This window comes from Mesoplodon densirostris, chromosome 12 (assembly GCF_025265405.1).
Source record: "Mesoplodon densirostris isolate mMesDen1 chromosome 12, mMesDen1 primary haplotype, whole genome shotgun sequence".
Lineage (NCBI taxonomy): Eukaryota > Metazoa > Chordata > Mammalia > Artiodactyla > Ziphiidae > Mesoplodon > Mesoplodon densirostris.
Genome location: NC_082672.1, coordinates 35458365 through 35476462, shown reverse-complemented (window position 1 = coordinate 35476462; position 18098 = coordinate 35458365). Strand labels below are relative to the sequence as shown.

Below are 18098 nucleotides of genomic sequence, written 5' to 3'. Positions count from 1 at the left end.
ATAATTTGATATACAAAGGACTCAAAGTCAGACCAATCACACGCTTCTCCACTGCAAAACAAATGCCAGAAGCTAATGGAAAAAAATATATAATATGAGAAGAAAAAATTTTGACTCAAAAATTTCATTCTGCGTTCCTATGTGAAGTCAACCAAATGCTAACTGGTTGTATTAAAGCTGTTTGCTATGTATTAAAAAAAAAAAACCCTCAAAGTTAACACTAGTAGAATTAAAAATATCTTTAAAATATCTTTAAAACTTTTTAAAAATTTATCTTCTGAATCACTGTAGAACATAATTATTCTAATTTAGCCTTATCTCTAAGTAAATGAATTTGATAATTGCATTTTATCCTTGAAGGACAATACTTTCCATATAACAGATCCTCCTAAATACAAACAGATGGCTACCGTTTCATAAAGTTCTATGAAAACCCTTTCTTCCATGTGCAAGGAGGCAGTGGATATAATCAGATACCAACATATTAGTTACTCATTATGCACTTGAATGCAATAATCAGTTGGGCTGTCTAATTATTTCTACTATTACTCAAGGCTCTTGGCCAATGTAAGAATGTTTACTTTGTGAATGAAAGAAAAAATAATGTACTTAATTTTATTTACCACTTTGATTGATTGGCTAGACAAATTAGAAATAACTGAGCTAGCCAGAAGATGAATATAGAACACTTTGAATTTTTAATTTTAAGCGCTTCTGAGTTGTCATGCTGAATATAGATGGCTCCATTAAGTAAAATATATAAGTATAAAATGGAAAATGTCAGGAGAGCAGCTAAATGACATCTTTAAATGTCATCTTCAAATGTCATTTACCATCTGGATAAAGATCACTTTAACTGACCCTGAAATGTAAAAATGGAATCAGAACAGACATCAAATAAGTGACTGTATTTCCATTAAAATGTAATCAAGTATAAAATATTCAATATATGACTGAATTTTAAATTTGGAAAATACTTCCTAATATACAGTGAAATTGCTTGTTATATTTACTCAAACGTAACACAAGTATTGGAAAACAGAGAAACCAAGTAAATTCTAATTTTGGGAGCTAAAGCTGGGCTCTTCTGACAGCAATCATGTCTTCTGAAACACTGCTTCTCTTGCCTGTGCATTTATTGATAGTTTTTGTATGTATAACGGTGTGTGTGTGTGAATTAAATGAAATATGGTTATTAAATGCAGAGAGCACAGAATTTAGCTGTGGAGTCAACAAAAGCTACAAAACAATCTAAAGTATCTTGTGCTTGAATACAAGAGCCCTCTCCTCCATGCTAAGATGTTGCTTTTTAAGAAGAATGTTTATAGGGCAGCAAAGGTAGGACAGAAACATTTATCCAGACAAATTAGTGCTGTTAGCCCCTTTGATGGATGCAGGGGCAGACAGTGCAGCCTCATTGTAAGCACGTCCCCAAAACCATTGCAAATGTGAGCTAATGGATGGTGAAGCAGCAAGGACTAAGGACATGCCCCATGCCTCATATCTTAGGACAGACAGAAGTTAGAATGGTTCCATAGTGAAGCTAGATGTAAGGGGGAACTTCAGAAAGTAGCAGACATTCGTGGGAAAAGAGAAAGCAAAAGTGTTTCAAAGGCCTATATAAAAGAACAAGCGCCCTAGGTAGATCTAAAGTTTCAACCTCATGGACTTAAAATTTCTTTCTAGGAGTTGTCTTAATCAGCTAATCTAGAGCTATGTGATAATAATAATATTATTATCACATATTATATTATTATACTAACAACAACAAAATCGGATGTCTATATCATCATACCTTACAGTTTTTCAAGCACTTTCACCCATGTTACCTCCTGTTATCCTTGTGAATAGACTGGATAGGGAAAATATTTATTTTCCTTTAAGAGGTGATTAAATTGAGAATCAACCATTAAATAACCTATCTGAAGTAACACAGGTATAAAATCTGTAAAAAGAAGAGCCAGGAGCAACAGACCTGAAAACATTTTTCTAGCTTTATGTTCTCAGTTGTTTTTGGTTTTTTTTCCTCCAAAGATTCCCTTTTTGTGAGATAAAATAGATTTTTCCTATAGACACAGCTTGGAAGTATTCTCTCAAAGCCTGCCCAGAGCAATCCTTAAATGTGTGCTACAGGTACAGAACTTAAAGATTCTAGGAGTACTGAGGTCCCTACCGAGGGCAGGTCATGTGTGGGTCAGGAAGAAGACGGAAGGGGCAGCCTGAGTCCCTGCAGTGAGGCCAAGCTGGCTAGTGGAGACCATGGGCTTGGAGGCAGATGGACTAGTGTGGACCTGGCCTGCTTTCTGAGCATTGAGTGTTCAGCTCTAAAATGAAACTATTAACAACACGATACATAAAGTGACTGGCTTATAATTAGTACTCAACACTGGTAGCTATTGAACAACTGCAGCCCTGGGGTAATTTTCCACATCTCCCCAGCCAAATTAACTGCTGAATTGACTGTCCCAAACATTGAAAATTTAAAGCAAATTTAGATAGTTTTGGGGAGTGAAAGGATCTGCAGCCTTCTCCCATTCTCTAAACATGCAGTTCACACTTTCTCACCAAAGAACACAGAAGTTAAACTGCAGAACTGATACCCAGGATATCAGAGCTGCCCTCTTGTTTTTGAACTCCCGTCCTCATTCCCCCTCCCAAGAAGTCTATGAGATCTTGTTTCGGGGAAGAGTTGCTGCTTCTGGAGAATAACTGGGGTTTGCAAGAAGCAAGGTAGAAGCGTGGAAATTTCTAGGAGGCAGCAAAATCTCAAGAGACCTCTAATTCTGGAAGTGGGGTGAGGCTGGAGTTAGTCATCTTCTTCCTTCTCATCATATTTGTACAGCCTCAGCACCATGGAAAGAGCCCTGATTCTGAGTCACATTTTTTGTTCTCTCTGCAAAATAGGGCCTGAAACACCTCTCCTAATTTCCATTCGCTCTCTCATTCAAAATTATTTATTGTTTGTCAAATTTTGTCAACAACTTCAAGTTGTTGTGGATACAATGATGAATAAGACAGACTTAGTCCTTAACCTCAGGGAATTTACACTCTAGTGCAGGAAAATGTTCTAGACAAATTAAATATGAAATTGAAGTTGTTATAACATTACAGAATGTATGGTCTAACTGACTACAAGCCAGGCACTGAACTGGATGCTGAAGGTGCCACAGTGATCAAAATAGGTAGGGCCCTGTCTTCAGTGTTCACCACACTGAGACAGTGAACATCAAAGTATTCAGTACTCAGTATTCAGTATTCAGCAAATACTTTGCTGTCAAATACAACCTCTACAAGGTTGTCTTTTCTATCAGAAAGTAATTAACTTTCTGATAGGAAAGACTACTACTCTCATGGCGACATTAACTGTTATTCCCTTATACACACTATACACATACTCAGTAAATGTTTGTTTAAAAATATTTGCTAAATTAAAGTCAGATCAAAGTCTTGGGATTTTAGCCTCATGGAAAAGGCTGAGACAGAGAGTAGATGCTATTTTCTGCCACTGCTAGAGGCAGGGCCGTTCTCAGGAGGCCAAGGGTGGCCATGGGTAGAAGGCAGTGGTAGAGAACAGTGTTGACAATTACTGCCCCAAAGCCTAAAAGCACCACAGGGACAAGTTAGGTCACAACTACACCCCTGAGTAAGGAAGGGACTAGGTTGTTTAATGGGGGCTGGCTCTACATGAGGTTTTTGTATGTCACACACACAACAAAGGCCAAAGGACCTCAAAAAGATTCTTATTATGCTCTTGGAAACATAAAGACTTTCACCTTCAAAAAACATCGGAGAAGTCTCATATTATTTTAATAATAGCTAAAGACAAATGTTTGGATGTTTAACTGATGACCAGCACTCATTAACTTGTGCCACACACCATAGAGTGAGAACCTGGCAGCCTTCCGGGGGCAGATTTCACTGCAGAGAATTATACGTTTAAAGAGCTCACCTCAGAGACTTTCCGCACAACTTAGAATGTCTAGGTACCATCATTCAATACTCTGGTTTATTTCTTATTGGAAAAGATGGTGAATTCTTTGGTCATCATGATGTCTTATTGGCCTCCTGGGTTGGAGAACTAAGACTACTTACAAAGTGGGGCTCAGATTATTCAGAAAGCTTCACTTATTCTCAGCCCTGCACATCGGGTCTTCAGTTCTGATTTCTACACTAAACCAGGTCCTTGAATGCTGAATAGTAGCAACAACCAGAGAGTGTTGTAGGTCTTGGTCTCTGTGGTTGAAAACCCTTCAGCAGAGCCCTCAGTGAGTGCAAACTCTCAGTTTAACGCAACATTCTGATATCTCTGTGTGTGTGTGTGTGTGTGTGTGTGTATACACTGCCCAGTGTATATATTCTGCCCAGTGTATATATTCCACTACAGCGGAAGCGCAGAGTCTTAACCACTGGACCACCAGGGAAATCCCCTGATATCTGTATATCTGTAGCCTCCATGGTATCCATATGGCCACATTCTAGCAGATAATAAATTACTGTTCAATAAATACCTGTTGATTGAATATACAAAAATTACAGTAATAAAATAATAGTAGTGATATGAAGTGGCATCCTGACTATGAATAGAACTTTCAGGAAGCACAGAGATGGATAACTGATAATGTCGAAAATGACATTTTCATAGAGACCTTTGAGAGCATTCAGTTTAATTTCTGCATTTATGGATAAAGAAACTGAGGCCTAAAAATTTCACATTATTTGCTCAACATAACAGGGAATGAGAGGTGAGACTTCAAAGCCAGTTTCTAGACTCCATGACATATGTGATTTTTAATAAGTCACCCTCAAATTCACAGCTAATGACAAAGTGTCTTCACTTTATTTTCTACAAAATTTAAATTCCTAATTTATTAAGTGTATAGGTGAGAACTGACACTTTTTACAAAGGCTCATCCATCCATTGGTTGCCATCCATCATCACATAAAGTCTGTTTATAATTGTCAACATTCTGCTATACTATAATTGATTTTCTTCATGGTTATTCTGGAGACCTCTCATGAAACCTGGTGTTACCTCCATATTAGGTCACAGCTAGGTAAGAATTTCATTCAATATTTCTCTCCCTGACTTGACTGCTACTAAACTTAGATTAACAGTGTACATCCCCTGGACTAAGTTTTCCTTCATGTTCCCAGAATTCTTCTGTGACCAAAGTTTTAAACCCTTATTTCAATGGTTATGATTTACCAAGAACCATTTCAAACCCCTTTTTAAAGTAGGTTGGATAGAGAAGTCAGAGAAGTAAACCACTCTTCAATAACTACGTGGTAACATGCTTCCATGAAGATACCGAAACACAGGTCAGCTGCTCAGCTTTCAGGGGCAAATCACTCAAAGTTCGGCCTAAAGCCCCAGGTCCTCTGTTAAACTGGCAGAGTCCAGGGTGAGAGACTTAGCTCCCATGGATATGGTTTATCAGCAAGTGCAACAACCATTTCAAAATACATTTATCATTTATTAAACAAGTTCTATGAAGCCATGGGAACTGCATGTGTACTCAATGGGAGGTGCTTAGTCCATTATTGTAAGAATACATCATTTGTACAGTGCCTTACTGTTTCAAGAATATAAAGTTTGAAATTCCAGCCAAGAAAAGAACTGAAATCTGATCCATTGTACAGGGTGTGTAATGCTGATGTGTACTTTTATATAAAACAAAACCCAGAAATTTGAGGTTTATAATAAAAAAATCAATATTTTTCACAAAATAAGCCACCAACAGGGATTTTCTGATCTGTGTACTACTTCATTTTTACTGGGAACTCGGCATCAGGGTAAAAGAAAAGTGCCATTTACCCAAATGAGTCTTGGGATTCACTTCAAAGTGCATATAATTGCATATGTAATTTCGTTTAAAAAATCCAATAAGGTTTATAATTCCAAAATCAATATATCTTTAAAAACCCAACAATTGGTAACCTGGAAGACAAGCTTTTCCATGCTTACCTGGCACATTATTCTTTGCTTTTAATTTAGTTTCTTTTATTTCTGCCTATGTTATTCAACAAACCACTGCCTCTGAGAAGATGTGACTAAAGTCATAGTGTTTAATTGATGCATTTCAAAATATTTATGGTAATTTCATCAAAAATATATGGGCTTCCATGGTGGCGCAGTGGTTGAGAGTCCGCCTGCCGATGCAGGGGACACGGGTTCGTGCCCCGATCCCGGAAGATCCCACATGCCGCGGAGCGGCTGGGCCCGCGAGCCATGGCCGCGGAGCCTGTGCTCCGCAACGGGAGAGGCCACAGCAGTGAGAGGCCCGCGTACAGCAAAAAAAAAAAAAAAAAAAAAAAAAAAAAAAAAAAAAAAAAAAAATCAATGATTACTGTTCCATTTTTCAAATTATAAGTTAACTACCAGAACCAGGGGGAAATACTTGAATGCCAAAGAAATTCCCCCATTTAAACTGTGTTTTGGGCTGCTGCTTTGCTGATTTATCACTCAGTATTTCTTTTTGCACTTAAACATGCCCTATCAAAACCAAGTATGGTTACAATCAGCTCTTTATTTTATATAAGAAAATAAGTAGGTAGTTGTAAACAGTCAGGACAAGCATTTGTTTAAAGTGTTCTGCCTGTACAGAGAGTCTGAGTAAACAGATATATTCTCTATGTACTCCATAAAATTTTTTTTTTAAAAAGAGGCATTACTGTTGAAATTTATAGTACTAATTATTTTTGTGTTCTAGGATGAAAGTTCATTGTAATAGATAGGATATATTAGCCAAGTGCACAGAAAATAGAAGTCCCAAGATAGATGGTGCTATTGCAGTAGGCCAGTTAACAGCCCCCTAGAGCAAAGGCCAATAAAAGCTAAGAAAATTATTTTCTTTTAAGAGTCTTGGGTTGGGGTGAGGGATGAGACAACACAAAGAGATTCTGAACTGAAAAAGATCTAACAAACAGTTCTCATCATCATCATCTCAGTTACTGCTACTCTTTTTTCCTTTTCCATCTTTAAAGATCCTCTGTTGGTTCATTCTTTTCTCAAATACTGTCAGCAGTGCTTCTCCAAGTACCAGACTTTAAAAGTGACATGAGAAGATGCCTTTCTCCTGAAGAGCACAGGGCTTTCAAAGCTTTGAAAATAAAGGCTGTTCCCACAGCAGTAGGACTTCAGAAAGGGCAGTGATCCTCAATTAACTGTAGTAGAGATTCACGCCTCATAGAACCTCCTCCATACTGTATATAGCCTACTCTATATTCTCACTACGTGTGCATGAACCCATCCTGGCATTCATTATGACAGCCCCACCAAATAACAGCTATCTACTTAATTTTTTCAAACTTTCAATTTTTCACAAACTTCAACTGTACATTATTATCGAAGAAACCTATCCTTATATGTATATTAATTTAATATTTGATCTCTCAACTTTAGAATAAAATCTATGCTGTTCTTTAATGGTAATGTCCTGGACTTCATGATAAAAGTCATGATAGCTGCAAGAGGTGCGGAGATTCATTGAAAATAACATTTTATAACTGAATACACTGAGGCAAGCAGAAGTTAAAGGACTTTTAAGTCACCCGATTAGTTACTGGTGAAGATAGTCCCACAGCTCCCAGTCGCCATGTTTTTCTGCTGTAGCACACAGCCACCCTTAGGTATTAGCTATCAGAACAATGATTTTTTTTTTTTTTTTTTTTGGCGGTACGCGGGCCTCTCACTGTTGTGGCCTCTCCCGTTGCGGAGCACAGGCTCCGGATGTGCAGGCTCAGCGGCCATGGCTCACGGGCCTAGCCGCTCCGCAGCATGTGGGATCTTCCTGGACCGGGGCACGAACCCGTGTCCCCTGCATCGGCAGTCAGACTCCCAACCACTGCACCACCAGGGAAGCCCCAGTACAATGATTTTGCCCTAATCTGTCATGTTAAAAATGTTTAAATTCAGGATAATATAAGAATAAGTGGAAACTTAGATCACAGAACAGTTTACCCCACTGAAACAGTGTTCTACAAATTCCTGCCACACATTCTTAATTGACAACTGATATTTTCACTGTTACACGGTAGTTATATTTTTATACCATTTCGAGATAAACACAGCAGTGGAACGTGCCAATATCTCAGTTAGTCTATGGGAAGATTAGGATTTTCATTTAAATTCTGCATATTTAAGCAGAGGAAGTATTCAGAGGACCACGTGTGTATTTGCTAATTCTCAATAATGGTTTTTACAAGTTGTACTGTACATTTTCAGGCAGTTTTCAAGGAAGAATATTATTTTAATTCAAACTATTACTTATCACAAAGCTATTTTTTTAAACATCTTTATTGGAGTATAACTGCTCTACAATGGTGTGTTAGTTCTAATTATTTCTTGATACATCTTTCTGTTTCTTTTATTCTCATTATTTTCTTGGATACTGATTTTGTGCTTTGAGAAGATTCAGGGGAAACATGGTAGGAATCTTCTAATAGCTGATGTGGAAGAGAACTCTGACTCTTGTACCCGAAAGGGTAGGACTGAGATGAATTTATTAAAGTTACAAATAGATAGATTTCAACTCAAAACAAAGAAAACCTTAAACAGAGCTATGCTGTGATAAAATTGGCTGCTGGAGATGATCTTAAGGGCTAGTCACTGGTGAAGTTCTAAATATTAGACCATTTGGGGCTTTGTTATAAGGAGGAACCAAGCAATGATTAGATTAGATTGAATGGCCTTTATGGTCTTTTTCATCCTAAAAGTCTGTGCTTCTATGAACTCAGTAGTAATCTCACAGGATTAGCGCTTCCCCTCAACTAACAGAAGGCTTATTCCTTCATACTCCTGATATCCTGTGTGTTTGGTATAGCTGTGTAATTTATTTAATTAACATCCATTTAGATATCACACACGAAACAACCGTCACAGCTCATATATGTCAAGTCAGAGGTAGGGTGGAGGCCAGAATTTCTTCTTTGCTACTTATTTATTAGTATGAAATCATGTATCTGTTACTATATTGGGTGAGAAAAACAAACTGTCCTATAATCATAAAAAATTGAATTAACAGTCATATTAGTCTTTGGTACTCTCTATGAAGAGCTAAATATATATAGCACGCCATGAGATAACTGATTACTAACCTCCTTCATTTTTTCCAGTTCATTCTGCAGAGCTTGCTTTGCTATCTCAACTTCTATAAGCTGTTGCCTCAGTTTCTCATTTTCATCTTCTGTTGTTGTTCGTTTTTCTTCCACATTTTCCAATTCATGGTGAAGTCTCACAGATACATCCTTTGCTACCTAAATTAAAGTGTTTTTAACAATAAAATGTAATTAAAGACAATACAATAAATGGGCTAAAATTATATTAAAAGTACTAGAACCAATATGTATATAGTGTCTACCATATGCCAGGCATCATTCCAGATGCATTACATATAAGCCATTTTACTTACATAAACCATTTAACTCTCTCAACAATCCCATGAAATAGATCCTATTATTATTCCTGTTTTATAGATGAGGAAAACTGAGTCTCATGGAGGTAAAGTAATATGTTCAAGGTGACACAGCTAACAAGTGGCCAGGTAGTCTGGCTCTCCACTCTGTTCCCCTAATGTCTACATGACATCATGGTTATAAATGTTCAATTGTGTTTTATCATGTGTAGAGATTTCACAAATCTCTAATTCCACAACAAAACTATGAGGTAGATGCCTCCATTATCACTTATTTTAAAGACTAGAAAATAAAATATTCCCAGGTAGGGTCTGGGGCTTGAATTTTGATCCTATCATTCCAGGTGCTTAGTTTTAAGAAATATTTTAGTCTTTGAGACTTTTGTTTGTTTGTTTAAATCAGTGTGTGCATTTTTGCCTCCTGTTTTAAGATTACCTCAGAAATTTTAGGGTTTGGAAGAAAAGTGGGGCAGTCTGGTGCTGTAGCTCAGGACACAGGCTGTGGTTTTGGACTGGGTGGGGAGCCAGCCTGACCAACTACTAGCCAAGTTCCAGGGCTAGGGGCTGGGCACTTAACTTCCATAAAAGGTTAATCGTGGGCACCTGTAAAATGATGCTCTTCATAATCCCTTCCTTACAGGTTTTTTTCCTTGAGAACTAAATGAAATAATAATATGAGTAACAATGGTTGCCACAGTGCCTGGTGCCTAGTCAACACTCAACAAATGTCAGAAATGATACAACGGCTTTCATAAAATGTTTTCCCATGGCTTTCTTTAAAAAAAAAAAAAAACAAGATAATTACACTCGGCTTTTGAATCTTCATGAAATTAATACAATTAAAATTATATTTCGTTTGCTGTCCCAGACCATGAAGATAACATCTGATTTGCGTTGTCAGTGAATCTGCCTACAGTGAAACCGAACGAACAGACCACACCTATCTAAAAAACGCACTTCAAAGTTGAAATTTCTCCACTGGGGGAGACTCTGAAGAAGCAATCTCACTAAGAACATGGTTCTTTCATTTAGCGCACTCACCCTTTACTTTTCCAAAAGGGACCACAAGCTGGACAGTTTTCCTCTCTGGGAGTTATCTAAGTGGTAATTACAGAAAGGAAGGAGTTCTGGAAGAAGGCGTTGGGGACGGGGGCGGCTTTCAGAGAGAAATTTTAACTCTAATATCTTCCCAGTGCTGTTCCTATTCTGGGCTTCAACTCCACTAAAGGAGTCTTCACCGCGCTGCTCCAGAGGGCCTGACTCCATCTGGCCTGCGCTTGGAGGACAGTCTCTGGAAGTCAGATCAAGGCCTGAGCTCTGCCACGCCGTTTCCGCCGCGGAAGGAGGCGCCCTCCTCCCACCACCTCTGTAAACGTCACCGTGGCTCCCAGAAGAGCCCGAAGAGCACGCTCTCTGCAAGACCCTCCCCCCATACAGGACTCTTCAGACCCACCTGTCCGTTCTTCCTCTTCCCTTTCCGAGACCTTGACATTCTGTGATTGGCGCTGCGAAACTCCGTGTCCCTAGAGCTCTTTGCCAAACACCACTGAAGGCCTTTCAACGCAAAGCGCCCTTGACCGGAGTCCCCACCCACCGCCCCTGCCGCGCGCCCCCCGGGCCCCGGCGCCTCAGACCTTGAGGTCCTGCTCCAGGCTGCGCAACAGCTCCCCGTCGATCTCCCCGGTCTGCGCGTAGCGGAGCCTTTTGCGCTCGGCTTTGCGGAGGCGGTACTGCAGGATCCGACAGTTTTTGTTGGCTCTCTCCAACTCGTGGCGCATTTCCTGCAGTTGACAGGCATCCTCCTCGAAGAAAGTGTCCCTCATCTCGTCCATCTCGGTCCTCAGTTCATCGATCTCGTTCTGAGGCGGTGACAGGCCGCGGGTCAAAATTAGCTTCGCCTCCCACCCCTCGGACATACACCGTCTACACCCCATCCCAGCTCCAAATTCTCAGCTTTACTGCTCCCTCTCCATGAGACAGGAATGACCCGGAGCTGAATGAACGAGAAGAAACTAGGAAAAAACGGGCCTTCTTTAGGCCTTCCCTCGCTCTCCTACTCCAGCTCTGTCCGTGAAAAAGTGAGCCAAACCATAATAATCGGAGAAACGAAGGCCCAGATTTGGATCTCAATAAAAACCTAACGCTGCTGATCGCAAGCCCTTTTAGATCCGGAAAGGGCCTAGGGACCCCCTCCCCTCATTTCCTGTTCCCCTCCCTCTTGAAGGCTCCCTAACAGGTTAGCAGCCTCTCACTCCCGCCGGGACACGCCCTAATGCTCCGAGGCCCACACCTCCCCTCCTCAAACCCGTCCCCCCCACCCTCCTCACCTTGAGAGTCTCGTTTTCCTCCCGCAGCTTCTCCATCTCCTCCTGCATTTCCTCCTGCTCCTGGAGCTGCTGCGGGTGCGGCTGCGACGAAGGGGGCGCCGCTGCCTGCATGCCGCCGCCGCCGCTCGCGCTGCCCTCTGCGCCCTGTTGGGGGCCCTCTGCTGCCGCCGCCATTGGGGAGGTGGGAGGGAGTGCGAGGGGCTCACAAATGGCAGGGGCGCCAGCGACCGGAGAGCTGCGGTTGGTGCCGCCGCCGCCGTTCTTAGAGTGCATCTGAGCCGCGGCCGCGGCCGCCGCCGCCGCCGCCCGCTCTTTCTTGAGATGGAACTGGATGAGCTCAGACTGCAGACATCCTTCTTTCCAGTAGCTCCCTCCGCCACCGCTGCCAGGCCCCACAACGCCAATCCCGGAGTTTCTGCTGCCGGAGCCTGGGGTTTTGCCCGCAGAGGAGGTGGATGGCGAGGAGGAGGCCCCCTCCGCGCCGCTGCCGCCCCTCGGCTGAGCGCGTACGCTTTTCCCTCGCCAGCCCCTGGGCGGCGGCGGCGGCGGCTGCGGAGCGCCCCCCTCCCTTTCCCCAGAGCCGCTGCCGGCTCCTCCTCCTTCCCCACCCCCTCCTCCTCCTTCTCCGAGCGGAGGGGGTTCCCCGAGTTTAGAGGACGCGGGCTCTAGCTCCCGGGGCGGCTCCTCCGACGCGCCAGGCCTCCTGACACCCACCGGGGCCAGGGTCGCCACAGGGGCCGCTTCAGCACCAGCCAAGGACTGGACAGCTCCCGGCGCGGCCCCCTTGGGCGCCAGGGGCGCGGCCTTCTCCGCCCCTCCTCCGCTTCCTCGGGCGCTGGCCGGAGGCGCCGTGCGGCTCCCGGTCTTGTTGCCCTGCTGCTGCTGCAGCTGCTGCTGTCGAATAGAATTGAGTTTAGTGCCAGCCCCTACCGGGGACCGGGTGCCCACGGTGGTCTGTCGGACCGAATTGTCCCTCGGTCTAGCGGGTGACTGAGCACGCTGCTGCTTTCTGCTGCTGCCCTCCGGGTGCAAGCGAGCCTCAGTGGCAGCTGTAGCGGCAGAAGCTGCGGCTGTGGCAGGGGCAGCGCCCCCAGTCGGCGGCTGACTCATTGCGGTCTAGGAAGAATCTATCAGAGGCGATTTACAATAGTCTATCACCAGATCACTCTCTTCCCTCCTCACTGCCAGCAACCTTCCTTTCTAATCTGGGACAGAAACAAAAGAAGGAAAGCACACAGCGTGTCTGCATTGTTACAGAGCAAAGAGTGATTTTCCGTAACAAGAGAAGCCCTAGAAAATGAGATTTGGACGGCGCTTAATAGAAGACTAGACTTTAGAACTAGGATGTAGAATCGTCAATTCTCATTTTGCCCACGGAGGCGCTATCTCCATCTCACGCCACCTCAGTAAAATGAAGATCTGAAAGCTGCTGAACCTCCCATTCTCACGGTAGCAGGTTATGGCAAGGATGGAGTCAGAAAGGAATTGATGGGAAGGGAGTTTTTTGTTTGTTTGTTTGTTTGTTTAAGAAGATAAGGTCAAGAAGCTTCAGAAGGAAAAGAAGTCCAAATGCTAGGACTGTCAATACGCTGATTTTTCAGCTTTGGTTTCCTCACTATCAAATCTGCGTTTCAAAGCCTTATTTCATGGAGAAAGTTTTAATTGATATTCCCAAGTGTCAATTAGATGAAAAGGGTTATGAAAGGGTTTTCCTTAGAGAACACTTGTTATGGATAAATGATACTTTTCTCAAACAGCTCTAGCCCTTAATGTTGCACTTTGTGAGAGAAATACACCCAATTTCCTTTAGACTAGAACTAAAAGAAAATATAAATGAATGACTTTAAGCCAACTTCAGTTTCAAGAAAATATGGCATTAAAAATCATCTATGTGGTTTAGTCATTAGCAGCGCTGAAGGGATTTTTCTTTTTCTTTTAATTTATTTATTTTTTAGTTTTGAGAAATAAATTAAAAATCATTTGGAAATATTTATTGGTGGCTCTGCACAATTTCTTAAATTACAGGTGATAACTTTTTCTACACTTATCTAAATTTCATTGTTCTTGTGAATTGCTTTAGTTTTAAGTGTAATTGCTAAACAGAAAGTATTTTCATTATTAAGGCAAAGGTGTACTTTTAAAGTGCCCAGTCCTTTCCATGAAGCCAAGTTCTAAGACACACCCTGCACCCAAGAAGGCTGGCGCATCCTCACTCACGGTGGTTAAGATCAACTTCTGTTTTGTATTTTTTCCAAAATAAATCCATCACTGGCTTTTAAAATCTGGAAAATAGCAACTCAAAACCCATTGCCTCCTGGTTTTTTCTCCCTAGTGATCCAGCTGCTTAGTCAGCTAGTCAGTTAGGTGCCTTTTCCTTAGAAATATAATTTCTCTCTTAAGGGCATGACTGAAAAGGGCATGACTAGGCAGAAAGTTCTGCTTAAAAAAAAAATCCTATTAGGGGAGGAGATACTTGCTAGTTACTTTACTAACATTAGTCCTGTTATTGTCTAAGTATCATAGCTTAGTCAATGTGTAGTAATCCCTCATTTTATAAAGAAATATTACTGGAAGACTCCTCCACCTCCCTTTCTCTTTCTGGTATCTCCTTCCAACTCAATTTGGAAAATAATAGTGAACAAAGAAGACATGGGGAGGGGGAGGGAGGAGTCATCCATCAACTTATTTTCTACATGTTCTCCCAGAGCAACATGCTCCTAGAATATCTGGTCTAGTTCACTGGCAGGTCACACTAACCGGGATCACCCAAATAAGTTATATTGCCAATGCAAACTTATTTTTGTTTTGAATTAGGCAGAACCACTCTGAAGCTGAGAGCCACCAGAGAACGCTTAACTCGCCCCCCATACAGTTCTACCGCAGGAGAAAGCTCGAGTTCCAGGAACTCGGCTCCCACAATCAAAGGTACCTGGCTGCTGTCACGTGGTTCTCACAAAGTACCAGGATGCTGTGTCTCTTTGAGGCTTCTCCTATGAAATTCGCCAACCCAGCAACCCCAGCACGGCCTAAACCAACAATTTTAATCTCAAGTTTTTTCTGCCCATTCACCCTCCCCATCCCTTTAGAAAATCCAGAACTGCTCACTTCTTGGCAGAGGCGATGTTTTGAAGCTGGAGCAAATCAACAGCGCTTTCCTTCTGATCTTCCGGGGACCTCAGGGTTCTTACTGTGTCTTTTCGGAGGCGAGGAGAGTTTAACTTCTTAGTTTTATATATGCGACTATCTGGCTGAGCACTTTTGACTTTGGACCGGTTCGCCCCAGCTCCACACCCGCTCTGTTTCTCCAAACAATGGCGTTAACGTGGAGGCTCAGCGGCCGGAAGAGCGGATTACTCCTTGGCGGCCCGCGGCTGGGCTGGAGTTGCGGCTCTGAGCAGGCGAACACGCAAGGTACCAAGCCGTGCCAGACGCTCCCCGGGAAGTGCACTGATATTCGTGAGCTGGCCTCACCGGACTGGGCAGGGGAGGGGGCGGGATTGCAAGGGAGGACTGCGTAGAAGTAACCAAAGAGAGGCTACTTTCAAAAGGGAAGAGAAGAAGGCGGAGTGCGGAGACGGAGGGGCGGGCGGCAAGAAGACAAAAAGGCCAGAACCACGCCCGCGATGGAAGACCGGTAGCCAGGCTCACAGTCCTCGCTGCACTCGCATACCCCTTACTCGGCGGAAGATTCCCAAACCGCTCGAAATCGGATGCACTGGCTTTCCTCAAAGCTTTGTCCTGGACCGCGTCAATCGCCGTCAATTATTTACTTGAGCTTTTCGCAGGGAGGCGGATTCCAACAGCCTTCCGGGCTTGACTGACGTCTCCTGATGCAGTGGCAAGGCGCTGGCGGGCGCCTGCTGGGAGTTCTCTTTGTTCGCTCTCTTTAATTCTCAGTCGAGCTCTCCACGCGGTGCGCCTTCCCCACCCCCAGCCCGGGCGGAGTCTTCAGACGTCCTTTCCACGGGTAGATAAATGGTTGCCAGACTAACGGTCCCACAGACAAAGGGTTCTTGTCATGCCACGACTAGTTTAGTACAAACCGAATAAATACCGGTTTACAGCGATCCTTTACAGTTGGGTTTGCCTTCGGTACATTTTCTTCTCTCCTTTATTAAGTTCCAGTTTCCACTGTGAATACAAGGAACAATTACTAGGATCCATAATCTTTATAGTAGTGCATGCGGGTAACAGGAATAATCTAATGTATTTATTATAAGATAGGCATTTAAAGGAAATTCAGGGGAAAAAGGGAATTCAGAATATGTGCCTTTACGATGTACAAGAATCCATACTGCTTCACAGTAATAGTATTTTTAAATGACCGGAAAATTCTCTTTTCCCTTCTAGTTTTGTTTATTTTTATTTTTTGGTGGTGATGGGAGGGGGAGTGGTGTGGAGGGAAGTATGAAGTTCTCCTTACCTTTAAGAATTCCTTGGTGAACTTGAAGATAAGAATGAAAATAAACACTATTTTAGAAAGGGTATTTTATTTATTTTAAATTTCTCGTAAATTAATATTGTGGTTTTGTATGTAAAATGAGGTCAGTATCTTGAATAATTTTTTATATTAATATGAATTTTAGTGTAACAGATTTTATTTTCCAAGTGTAATATCTTGCATTAAAAATGAAATAACACAATTTAGGAGTGTTTTGCATACAAACAATATCATTACAGCAAAATAAAAAGATGTTCAAGCCCTGGTGATTAGTATCTCCAGCAATATATACGACAAATATAGCAGCAGGACAAAATCATTCAAGTACTTATCTGCTCCCAAATAGTTAAATGCCTAGCTTATGCCTGGCACTGTCCAAGGTCCTGGGTATGCAAAGATAAGAAATAGTTCCTGTCTGGGAAGGCTTAAGCATATTGATGAGAATTGGGATAATTTCCATATAATCCTTTAAATACTTTTGGAAAGTGGAAATGTGATGTCTGTGACTCTATAATGAATAGCTCAGACTTTGACTAGCATACCAAAAATACAGAGAAAAAGGCAAAGTAAAATGTAATCACAATTTACTTGGAATTTATGCTAAATAATAAATTGTCATTATGTACTCAAATTTGAGTTGCGATTTCCTTAAGAAATACTAAGATTCATTTAACCAAAATGTATAAAATATTTTTCAGGTTAATCTTTACAAATCAAATAATATTATAAACATAGTCTGTGGACAGAAAACCTACCTGGTCCTGCTTCTTTAAGAACTTGTACTCTGTTCAGGCATCTATGCTTCAATTTTTCCTAAGGCAGTATTATTTATTTCAATGCAATTAGTAACTTTAAGTCTAATAAAAATCAAGAATTCATTATCATGCATTCTTAAGCACATTATCATGTGCTTAGGTGTGTCATTTTATAATATAGTATTATGCAATTTCAAGGTTTAAAACTTTTTAATAATAAAGATTAAGTATGAGCAATATTTAGGATGCTTCTTTACTCATGTAAATATGCCATAAGAAGAACTTTTGAATTGGAAATTTATCTTATTTATTTTATTTGCTAGTTAAAATTATATTTCTCCAATTAAGCAAGCACCAAAGATGATTATTCAAAGATTTTTGTCAGGGGCTTCCCTGGTGGCACAGTGGCTGAGAGTCCGCCTGCCGATGTAGGGGACACTGGTTCGTGCCCTGGTCCGGGAAGATCCCACATACCGCGGAGGGGCTGGTCCCGTGAGCCATGGCCGCTGAGCCTGCGCGTCCAGAGCCCGTGCTCCGCAACGGGAGAGGCCACAACAGTGAGAGGCCCGCGTACCGCAAAAAAAAAAAAAAATGTTTACTGTGTTTCAGAAGCAGACTGGCCAACTGACCTTTTAATGTGTGTAATAATAAATCATCCACTCTGTAGCACAGTAATGTGGATCTTTGATCAAGGGAAGGCTAAGGTCTCAACTTCGAAGCCCTTAAGAAATACATAGATTAAAATATCTACCCTTTGATTCTCATCACTTTAACTATATAACAGCTCTTTACCTACATAGCTTTACAGTTTGCAAGGGCCTTTCACTTTGTATGCTCAAAATACTGTGAAGTAAATACTATTTTCTCCATTTAAAACCTGGAGTAACTGAGTTTCAGTGATGTTAAGTGACTTACTCAGGTTCAGTTTCACAATCAGAACGTGAACTTAGGTCCTCTTCCATTGTCTCCTTTTTTATATTTTTCCCACATGCTTTTCATACCATAACTTAAAAATCTTAATCTCTAAGCCTGATTTTTCACCAGTATCCTAGTCTGATCTTTTCACATATGTACAGGCTCTCTACATGTGGAAATAATACTATCACCTCAAATGTCATGTGAATTTTTCCTCTTTCCTCTAACTAGCATCGATTTCTATTCT

The 18098-nt window shown here is 41.7% G+C and overlaps 1 protein-coding gene across 6 annotated transcripts in view; it reads right to left on the bottom strand.

Moving 5' to 3' along the window:
* MTCL3 (MTCL family member 3) overlaps positions 1 to 15552 on the bottom strand; it is a 56443-nt gene extending 40891 nt beyond the window's left edge. For all 6 annotated transcript variants that reach the window (XM_060115307.1, XM_060115313.1, XM_060115310.1 and 3 more), the window contains exons 1-4: positions 14846 to 15552; positions 11741 to 12945; positions 11048 to 11272; positions 9097 to 9255 (exon numbers count right to left, since the gene is read on the bottom strand). In XM_060115307.1, coding sequence (XP_059971290.1) covers positions 9097 to 9255; positions 11048 to 11272; positions 11741 to 12850 — 1494 coding nt within the window. In that variant the 5' untranslated portion in view covers positions 12851 to 12945; positions 14846 to 15552. The remainder of the gene's footprint in view (positions 1 to 9096; positions 9256 to 11047; positions 11273 to 11740; positions 12946 to 14845) is intronic.
* Positions 15553 to 18098: the final 2546 nt, after the last annotated feature.